The sequence below is a fragment of the Octodon degus genome, unplaced genomic scaffold (assembly GCF_000260255.1).
Source record: "Octodon degus isolate 3935 unplaced genomic scaffold, OctDeg1.0 scaffold00058, whole genome shotgun sequence".
Classification (NCBI taxonomy): Eukaryota; Metazoa; Chordata; class Mammalia; order Rodentia; family Octodontidae; genus Octodon; species Octodon degus.
The window spans coordinates 4,981,638-4,992,715 of record NW_004524634.1 but is presented as its reverse complement, the minus strand read 5'-3'; the positions used below and the strand labels follow the sequence as shown (position 1 = coordinate 4,992,715).

General features: G+C 47.9%; 1 protein-coding gene across 5 annotated transcripts in view; it reads right to left on the bottom strand.

Annotated features, from left to right (window-relative positions):
- Positions 1-10,854, bottom strand: part of LOC101566436 (probable N-acetyltransferase CML1) — a 22,879-nt gene extending 12,025 nt beyond the window's left edge. The window contains exons 1-3 of one of the 5 annotated variants that reach the window (XM_004634166.2): positions 10,776-10,854; positions 5,797-5,961; positions 4,071-4,634 (exon numbers count right to left, since the gene is read on the bottom strand). In XM_004634166.2, coding sequence (XP_004634223.2) covers positions 4,071-4,559 — 489 coding nt within the window. In that variant the 5' untranslated portion in view covers positions 4,560-4,634; positions 5,797-5,961; positions 10,776-10,854. Of the gene's footprint in view, positions 1-2,013; positions 4,635-5,243; positions 5,313-5,447; positions 5,468-5,796; positions 5,962-10,775 lie in introns of those variants that run through there. The other 4 variants (XM_023718395.1, XM_023718396.1, XM_023718398.1 and 1 more) reach the window with 4 other exon arrangements.
- Between the last annotated feature and the right edge of the window lie 224 nt (positions 10,855-11,078).

The following is an 11,078-nucleotide window of genomic DNA, read 5'->3' as shown; positions in this document are numbered from 1 at the left end:
GGCTTTGGGGACACATCTGAACAGAAGTCGTAATAGTACATAGAAGAAAATAAAAATAAAAATAAAAATAAAGGAGATACCTGACTTTTTATATCAACCTTTAAGAAAATGTATTCTCTGTCCTTTTCTCAGAGTGTTCTCCTTAGCTAACATGACACTGTTTCTTTGGGGTTTTTGGTACTTTTTAGGGGAGGGACTACAAGGTGTTCAAGGTCTTACTACTAGATTGGATTCATAGTGATCTACCTGTTTACAGCCTCCCAAAAGCTGGGATTGCAGGAATGCACCACCAAGCTGTCTCAATTGCTGACTCAGCACGCCCTGGGGGCAGGGCCAGCATAGCAGGCCTGGGGATCAAACCCCTGGCCCCTTCGCCTGCTTGCAGGTGCTTTAACGCAGTGAGCTATTTGGCCAGCCCTAGCATGCCATTGTAAATTCTTCCCCTTCATCCTTTGCCATGTTCACAAATGGGCTCTACACCCAGAAATGTCTAAGGACTTGGCAGCCTCTTGGAAATGAAACCATGCCTCCTTTCTCTGGGAAGGGAGGTGCCTAACCTGGGCTCTGAGGGGCAGCTTTGGCCCCTTACAGATGGGACACCTTTCCTCCCTTTGCCTGAAGGCCCTTGGTAAGCACAGAAGGACAGGTGCTTTGAGTGACTTTAGGTGCTGCAGGTGACTCCTCTACTCCAGGACTGCTCATTGCTCGTCAGGAGAGTGTGGCATGGCTGTGTGCCCTGGCTGTGTTCAAGGGCGATGTTCCTTCCTGTGGTTGTGACTTCAAATACACTGTGATGAACATCACTCTTGGGTTTATGCTTCTTCAGTGACAAAAGTAGTTTCTTTCTCATAACATCTGCAGAGAAGCTTTTGCGATTGGGGTGGGAGTAGGATTTGTCTCTGATTCTATTTCCAGAAGACTTCTTTGGGGCTTTTGAAACAGAAAACATGTTAGAATAGTCTGTCATTCTGCTGCTTTCTGGCATCTAGAGCAACACTAGCAGATCTTAGAGACTTCCTGGGACCCCATACCATATGGAAGGAGCAATTTTGAGCAGTTGCATTTCTGATTTTCATGTGACCATGTCAGTTCCTTTCTTGAGTGCCACATGCACCCACCTCCACTGCACCTGACTTCTGGAAGCCTGGCCAGGATTGCCTGGCTGCTTCTCAGGATATGACCCTGTGCTGTTGGTGCCCTAGAAAGTAGACCTGGGAACTGGGCCTCAGAAGGTGATATGATTTGGAAATGATGTGTGGGATGTACTAAGGGCCTGGGTTTCTTCAAGGAAGGCAAGATTTGCTTAACATGAATGTATATACGTAGGATAAAATGGGGTTAATTGTCCAGAACACTATTACCTCCAATCTGTGACAGTGGTCTTCCTAGTCGTCTGTATGCTCTCCCATGGAATCTCGTTTTATACACATGCACATTTTTTACAGAATGAACATGCACATGCATATACACACATGTACACACACAGGCTCTTCAATCATGGAGGACAATCTACAGCATGATTCACAGCAAGAGCCAAAGACACTGTTTCAGTACTGCCGTGGCCTCAGTGCACACTGCTCAGGATGTCTCTGATTTCATGGTATAATTTCTTCCCTTTCAGTAGAGGGTCACTTTATAAAGTGCCCCTTGACCTTTGGACCACTTCTGAGATCCACATCATGCACTTCTTCAAATCTCAGACAGTTGTGAGCTCCTTCTCTGACTTTCAGGAAGACTTGGAAGCTTCATCATCAGACTGTGCCTCAGGTCCAAGAGGAGGAGGGGAAGAACCACTCAGAGTGGCAGGGCCCTCCCTCCCCAGCTGTGGTTGATGAACAGACCTGGGAGCCTGGACCAAGTCAGGACACCCCTTCCAACCTCCTTCTAGTAACATCCCTCGGAATTGCCTGCAATAGGAATCTGTCCAGGATGAACACTTTGTTACCAATATTATTCTTGGGGCCACAATAAGTCTAGTTTTCAATCTTTTTTTTAGTTTTCAATCTTGCTTGTATGAAGCTTTCTGGCAATGTGATAGGAAGTGTACAGACACACTGAGCAGGTCAAAGGCCCAAATCACGGGGGCCTACCCCTTAGCTCAGTTCTTTAAGTGGATGCTTCAACAAAGCAGTCAGGCTCAGGTTGCTGTGGTTCGATCCCCACAACTCAAGCCAGCCAAACCTGCACTGAAGACATCCGGAGCAAAAAAGGCCCAAATCCCAATGATGATCAGACTGAAAGCACAATCAAGTACATAACCTTCTTCCATGATATCTTTCCAAATGGTTCTCCCTTCCAGGCGAAACTTGCAGTTGCTGAACACACCAAAAATGTGGGAAGGGGTAGACTGGCTAAATATTCTAGGCCAAGAGAACAGCATGCTATGAGCCTGCAGAATGAGGGCTGTAGAGCAGCTGAGGTGGGAGTCCGGAAGCTGAAAAAGGCTGTCAAGCAGAAGCTAGGATCCCAGGAATAGAGGATGCATCCATGGACAGAGCATCCAACAGTTAGGAACTGGAGCCTTGGCTAGCCTTCCCAGTTCCCAGGCTATTCTATCACTATATCACTGTAACAGCATTTCCATTCTCATCCTTTATGGATGCCCAGAGCATCTGGTCTCTGACCCCAGAAGCCCCAGAAGGATCTCATCACCTCAGTGTGGATTGAGCAAAACAATTTCTTTTGAACGAATTTGATTGAATGAATGCTGCAAAGCACATGAACCATCCCGTCCTTCTCTCTCATATCCCAAACCAAACACATGCTCATGTAGAACTGTTCCTGGAGACAAGAGCTTTACTAAAAGAGGAGGTCTGGGAGACTCCACAGATTCTTCCCATCACAGAGGGGCTCTCAAGCCCTAATAAGAACAAACTGGTAAAGGTGATCAGAGGCAACTGACACATCACATGAACAATGGTGGGAGGGAATCTGTGTTTGGGGGACCCAGTGACAAATGCCAAGTCTTCATGGGCATGCTGGTGTTGGAAAGAAGTATTTAGAAATGAACAGTCCTGCAAATATCAGAACAGACTCAGGCCCCAACTCAGCCTTGTATTGAGGGTTTCAAGGATGATATAGTTAAGCCTGAGGCACTTACTCACTTGGGGATTCATGAACATTAGGTGACAGAGGAATCAGTGTATCCCAGAGCTGGTAGGTATGTTATGCTCACTGATTCTATATTGGCTTACTGAACAGCCAGGAACACTCCTTGCCATATCTCCCCTGAGACATGCTGGCCCTCTACAGGCCTGTACTGTAACTTACACAATTTGAATCACAGAGCCACATTCTGTCTTTTTGCTCTGAAACGGTTCAGCTTCTTCATATAGCTGGCTTCATTCTCCCCATGGGGCTGGGAGAATGATGTAACAACTGCAGGCACCTGGAAAAGCCTTTACTCCCTTCTAATTGTACTTGGCTCTATTACAGTGCCCGGGACCCTGACTGAGCTGCCCTGCACAAGCAGAGGAAGCCCACTGCTCATGCTAGTCCAGCAAACCCAGGACATTTGCACAGCTCCTGAGATGCAGAGAAGCTCATCTCAGCTCAGTCCAGCAGACACTCTCCACTACACAGGATCATCAATAAACTATCTTTTCACAGATTTTTTTTTCACAGATGTTTTTAATGCAACATTAGTGTGCTGTTACATAAAGAAAAGATAAACCAGAGACACAATGGAACATAGCTATCCACTGGACTTTGACAAAGATGAGAATCAGATGTGCCAAGCAATGAGGTTATATTGTTTATCTGCTTAAATGTAGGATTGACTTGTTGGTACAGTTAAACACTTCAGATCCTGACTGACCTTCCAGGCTGCGCTTGAACTCCCAGCAATTCCACCCCGACTGATTCAGAGATCACAAATGTGTACCACCATGCCCAGCTGTTGGGAGCTGGTATGTTAAATGGAATATAGGATTAGCCACAAGCCTCATGCTAATGTTAAAGTAGGACTGGCGGGTCTCCTGGAAGCCCATGCGTAGGTAGAGGGCCAGGGCACTTTGCTGCACCATGCTGGTGCCAAGCACAACTTCACCATAGCCCTGGTCGCGGGCAAACTGGAGGACAGTCCTGACCAGGGCTTTCGCTATCCCCTCTCCTCGGTGCTCCATGGCCACTGAAAGGTGAAACAGCTGCAACTGCTTCTTCCCTGGTGGTGGATTCTCCACAGGCAAAGCACACACAGTGCCCACCACCTGCCCCCCAGACTCAGCAACCCAGAAACAGGAGTCAGATGCACTCAGGTAGGTTTTGGTGATGTCGGCCATGTCAGTGCGCAAACATGTGAGCACATACTGCTTCCAGGGGTATCCAACAAGGAGCCTTAGGAAAACCAGGAGGGTGAAGCTGGACAGGAAAGCCAGCAGCCAGGACCCAGAGACCAGGAGAATGCAGAGTGGCACCCCAGCTAAGAACACGAGGGTTCGGGGCAGCATCAAGGTGTGGCGGAATGTGGTAGGGATGTGCTCCACCATGCCCTTGTAGAACAAGTCCACGACTGGTATTCGGTCACTCTCCTGGTATTTGCGGATGTGATAAGGAGCCATAGGGACACTTATGGGTCTAAAATATCAATGTCCACAAGTGACAGCTAGACCTGATAGCACACCTTCTGAACAGCCCTGGAATAGAGAGGAAAAAGCCATGTGAGTCGCCCTGCCATGGACTATGTCTCCCCAGAACAAGGGCGACCATGTCCAAGGCTGTTTTGCTCTCCTTAGTGGTGAGGAAGCAAAAATCCCCTGCTCTGAGGTGAGCATCAAAACACCTGAGTAGATAACCATTTTCTTTGCTTTTGAGCTGTATGACCTTCAGCACATAGCTTAACATCTCTGAGCCTGTGTATCTTTATCTGAAATACAAAACAGTATATTACTATCTTAAGAATTTAACCCAATAAGATATATGAAACACTGGCATCTGTAGTATCTTCTCTCTCCACCCTCATTACTCTATCACCATTTCTCTGAGTTTGTTGTGTGTACTTGGATGGCACCTGTAGCAACCAGACCTCATATCTTCAGACCTTTGTTTCCACCCCAGGTTCCATTGACTGTAGAAATCTTGTATCCCCCAAACAAAATAACAGATCTTGCTCCTGACTGTAAAGGAGTGGGCTGCTAAAAAGGCAAAAAGACCAAATTCCAATATGGCCTGGCCTTAGATCCTCCAAAATGTTGTCACTTCCGGCCCATACTGAGAGCCCTGACCTTGCAGCCCTGTCCACTTACCTGCTCTACAACCAAGCTGACAGTGTAGACAGTGGCCCAAGCCCTCCACCTCCAACTAGCATTCAGAAGACACTGTTTAAGACCTGCTCTTGGAAGGATACCTGGGTGCACCTCATTGGTGGGGCTCTGGTATACGTAAGATAATCATGAACCAAAGGTCAATGAGTTGGGTTGTGCCTAAGAAGGGTGTCCAAGTCCACATACCTTTGTGATCTTTGCAGAAGTAACTTGGAGAGGAAAGTAGGGTCACAGGTCCTCACTCTCCTGGGGCCACAGGTCCTCACTCTCCTGGGAGGATGTGACCTTCCTCCTGTTTTCTTTAGGACACAGTCCCTCTCCTCAGCACACTGGGCCCCATCTGAGGTCCACTCTGGTCCCCTACCCACTTCTGATAGGAGCCTTGTGACTGTGCCTATCACGTTGGGCTTGTTCAGCAAAAGGCAGAGTCCGGGTTCCTTCCTCAAATACAATGTCTGTCAAGTCTGTGCCTCTCCCTGCCACAGCTTTACCTGTTCCAAAGACAATGGATAATGCTGGAGGGTGCATCACTCACCTATCCCTTCCTTCCATTCACTTCCTCAGCAGCTGTGTGGATCACCAATGGTCTTGTAGGTGTCCTTTGCAGGCACCAGCATATTGGGCAGGTGTTTGGGGCCATGTTTGTGGCTCAGAACCAGGGTCATGTTTTTACACAGTTCAGCTGAGCATGTGCCTAAAACTGACAAAGGTAAACACAAGGGTAAATCACTCTCTGTGGAATCCTCCATGGAAGGGATGTCTGCCTTCCACAAATGATTTTACATCTGCCCACATAAGCTGATCACTAGGGTTCACCTGAGGAACAAATTTAGTATTAGTGTGTATCCTCTGTGTGTGTGTGTGTGTGTGTGTGTGTGTGCGCAAGTGATACTTAAAGGACTTACATGATAGGCTCACAATGGCTGCCTGCAAAAGAGCCACCTGTGTGCTGAAGAGTGGAGGAGACAGTTAAAGGGTGTAGGCCTGGAGTTCTCTGCAGATTCCCCTTTGAGTCTGCATCAGGATGCTGACAGTCTGCATTGCAAGGCTGAAGTCTGTCTGGAAGCAGGGTGACGGACGTCCAAAGGTAATGAAGACTGGGGCTCTTCCAAAGAAGCTAAAGGTGACACTTGCTTCTATTTTCCCTTTTCATACCCTCCAGGATACAAGCCTATTAGTTAGTGCCATGGGCAATCCCACACATAGGGCGTTACCCTTTGGTTGTGTCATCACTTGGTCTGTATGTGGAGAATGTATCAGAGAGGCAGGAATGTCTGCAGATTCCGCCGAGGTGAGTACAGCATCTGAGCTGGACAGGGACCTGCAGATGGCATCATGCTGCTTGTGTATAAGAGCAGCTGGACAAGAAAGTCTAATATGAACTAAATTGAGCCTACAAAAATTTTCAAATCTCAGCCCACCCTTGGGGGGGGACACTTATTTCTAATTTTCTCCTTGGCATTGTTTCTCTAGTTACCTGCACTGACGGTGTGCAAGGCATGAAGGAGGAATGTAGGTCGGTGTTCCCAACAGAGCAACTGGTCAGCAGAGGCTAAGAGTCAAGGCAATGCACTGAATGAAAGGAAGGTAATTGAGGGTGAGACCCGAATCTCAAGGTGTACTTGGAGGCAGAAAAGGCAGGAGGCAGAATGACTGAGGGTGGAGGAGCAGGACAATGGGATCCAAGACCATGACAAGAGCTTCTTGGAGGACACGGGGAGGAGGCCAGAAATGGAAAGGTGAGGGCTACCTGTATACTGCATCCAGCAATCTTAGCCAGAAGCAGATGCTGGAATCTGGCAGCTGGCACTCAGAGCCTGTGGTGGAGGCTGCTGAGCTTTTAGGCTCTTTGGCATGTGATCACAGCTCAAGGGTGATGTTCGTATCCACTCTGGGCGGTGAGTATACCGGTAACATTGCTCTTGGGTCATATTATTACTGTCTATAGAGCCTTGAATATTCATCTAGAAGTTGAACTGGAAATATAAAGGAGAGAGGAGAAAGCTGAGTGTGGTGGTGCATGCTGGTAATTCCATCACTTAAGCTGACAGGAATATCACTGCAAGTTCAAGTACAGCCTGGCCTACAAAGTGAGCTCAGGAACTGTCTGACTGCATAGCAAGACAAGACCTATCTCAAAAAGAAAAAAGCCGAGAGCTCCATGGTACAGAATTCTGCTAATGATTCTGTGCGATATCACCAGTTGGAATCCCAAGTCATGCTGAAGGGCAAGAGTTTTATGTATTGCCTTTGTGCTCTGTCTCTGTTTACCCATTTGGTCCAGTGGCCCCTATAACTCTAGCTCCAGTCAGAATTCTTTCTCCTTGCACTTCACCACTGCATCTCTACCTCTAAGGGCCTTTCTACAAGAGCATGAGATTTTGAGTCAGAATATCTTTACTCAGCATATAGGGCTGAGTCTCTGTCAGGCTCTTGTTTCATACAAAAGACATCAGATATCAGAGCCATTGTCATAGCCCTCAGAGAACTACCCTGGTAGTCCCAGAATACTGACAGCCCAAAGAGGAGATCTCCTCTTTGATCCCAAATAAATGGGTATCTGAATACTGAAAGAGCACCACTGGGAGACTTAGGATGTTGCTACTTTGGTGGAGGCAACAACAGTACATCTTGGAGCTAAGGGGTAACTCCTGGGACTATAGCCCAGAACACGGTTGTTCTGGTGAGTTGTTGGGACACTGATGCTGGTAAGCAACAAGAGGTGTCAATCCAATTGTTTTTGTGGCCAGCTCAGCCCACCCCTGGGGTGGGGCTGGTGCAGCATTTGGTGCCAGGGGACTGAAGTGCAGTCCCTGCACTTGCCTAAGCAGGTGTTTAGACTGCTGAGCTATCTTGATGGCCCAACCCAACTCCATATTAACTGATTTGCAAAGATAATAATACCTGGAGTGCTAATATTCTGATCCCCCAACTCTATGCCTCTCTGCTTGAGCTTATTATTGGACAGACAATAGGCAGAGACAGATTTTAGAAGAGGCAACTGGATTCTGACTGAAAAAGTAATAGATCAAAGGCCTACTTCCTAAGCAGAAGAGAAGTGGTGTGTAAAGTGAATAGCCACTAGATTTGAGATCCTAGAAGTGAAGAAATGGCCCATCTTCCAGAAGACCATGTCTACATAAAGGGCCACATCACTTTTTGGCACCATGCTGGTGTCAAGCACTTCACTGTAGCCCTGATCCCTGGCAAACTGGAGGACAACTCTGACCAGTGAGGTTTTGCTAGCCTCACTCACCCTTGATTCATGGCCAACCAGAGGTAAAACTTCAACAATTGCTTCTTCTGCAGGGGAAGATTCTTCACTGGCCCAGCATACACAGTGCTCACCACCTCTCATCTAATTTCAGCCATCACTAAGTTACAGCCACATGCACAGAAGTGATCTGGCAATATCAGCCAGGTCAATGTACAAATGTGTGACCACATACTGCTTCCAGGGTTATATGATAATAAGCCACAGAACAACAAAGAAGGTGACACTGAACACAAGAACCTGAAGTCAGGATCAAGACAAGGGGACCTCAAGTACAAGGAGGATGTTATAGGAAGCATCACTGTGTAGTGGAAAGGGGCAAAGATACACTCTACCATGCCCCAGGAGAACAAGTCCAGGATGGTCTGGAGGCCACCCTTTTGGTATTTATTGAAATGATAAGGAGCTATGGGGACATTTAAACATCTGATGTCTCAATGCCTTGGAGACAAGAGTCCATCTAAGCACCCACATAGCTCCCAGCCTTCCAAGAGCCTGACCCTGTTTGACACGTGAATTTTTCTGTGTCATCCAAAACAAAGCAGGCAAGCATTACTGGGATTGTCAGGGACAAAAGCACCTTACTGAAACTCTTCTTTCTGTGGAAATCATTGTAGAGACTCCTGAAACTCTGGTTTCTCTCCTTTTGGGGTGGGTTAACTTGGGCAAGTGTTTTAACCTCTCTGAACCTGTGCCTTCATCTGGAGAGCAAGGAAAATAACACTCATCTTCTATGGTTGTGTGAGGATGAAGAGAATAAGATATAGGAAACTCTGGTGTACAGTACCTGCCCTTTAACACTCACTGCCCAATTACATGCTTTCAGAATGTTTTGGTATGTTGAAAAGGAACCTGTGACAGCCAGATCCCAGCTCCTTGGTTGTTCCCAACGTTTTTGTATTGTAGAAACTGTGTTCCCACATCCCAACTGCAAATATTTAGACTGCTGAGGAGACAAAAGAGCCAAATCCAAAAAGGTCCCAAAAGGTTGGGAACTCCAGCCTCCCCTTAAACTCTGGAACCTGTACTAATGCCTTTCACCTGGCACCACAGAGCCGTAGGGTTCAGGGCAATTTCAGCTCTCAGCCTCCAAGTCTCATCCAACATAAACTGACTAGGCCCTGCCACAGCTTGAATGCAAAGATCTGGGTGTCCCCTCATTGACTGGTGCCTGGAAGATTAATAAAAGTAAAGGTTCATGGAGCTACACTGTGAGACTAGGGAATCCTGGGGAATTAACCTGCAGGATCTCCAAAGTGTGTAGGCTTCCTACCTTCTGAAGAAGCCTGCCACTGCTTGTCCTGTTCTCTTAGTCCACAGCATCTCTCCTCAGACATTCAGCTTTCACTGGAGTCTTCCCAAGTCCCCTGCATCCATGTCCTAGGAGCTTGGAGACTCCACCATTCACCCTGGGATCTCTTACCACAGGCCAAACTTCACGTCCTATGACTCAGAAGCTTGGTTCTTCCTAGCAATGATTATCCCTGCTGAAAACTTGGCAAAGACCTGGGCCAAGACACATGGATCCTGGATGGCTCCCCACATTCAAGCCAAACCCTACCCCCAACTCCTATTCCTTTTCCTCTCCTTCATTCATTCCTTTAGCTACAGTGTGGACAGTGACCTGCCAGCACTTGCAAGTCACTTAACCTCTCTGAACCTGTGCTCTGATAGGGGCTGAGCTCCTTTCACAGGGTAATTCAGATGTTGCCATTCTGGTGACCTATCCTTGAGCCCTAACTTTACATCACTTGTCCCACATTTTGTGATCTGGGCCATCCTTACCTTTTCTGATACTGCTGCAATGGCCCTTTCTCGGGATCAAATCACCAAGCTCTTGAACAAGTCATTCCTCATCTTCCTTCAACTCTTATCCCAACTCCTTTCTTCCTCTCTCCCTCACTTCCTTCCTTCCCTCCGTCCTACTTTTCTTCCTCCATCTCTCTCTCCCTCCCTCAGGGTCTATGTGTTGTAGCACCAGGAGCCTGGGGCCCAAGTCTCTATTATACGAGCTCCTTCTGAGTACTGAGCACAGCTTCTATCTTTCACCCATCCCTGATGGTTTTAAAAGGCAGGTCTCGCTGTTCTTCCCACGCTGGCCTCGAACCCCTGGGCCCAAGAGATTCACCTGCTCAGCCCCCCGCAGTGGGGAACTCAGAGGAGAGCCACGGCCCTGGCTGGGCAGCTTATGCGCTCTCGGCCTCCTCACTGAGCTTTCCTTCCAGCGGGGAGAGGCTCACCTTATCACAGTTTCATGCTGGGCTCCCAGGGGCTGGCCTGGGTAGCTAAGAGAGGACTGTGCGGAGGAACCACGTGACATGAAACTACCCAAGCTGCCCGGGGTTGGAATTCCCCTCCCAGCGCGCTGGAACCTCCGGGACAGAACCCACCCTTTGGTCCCGGTCCTTTGCAGAAACACGGAAACAAATCCCTCAGTTTTGGCGTGTGGCGCCCAATCTCCGCCCTCTCCTAACCAGTTTCCTTGCTCTGCACAAGACCTTCCGGGGTCTTGGAAGTCTTGGCCCAATTGGTCCGTCCTGCAG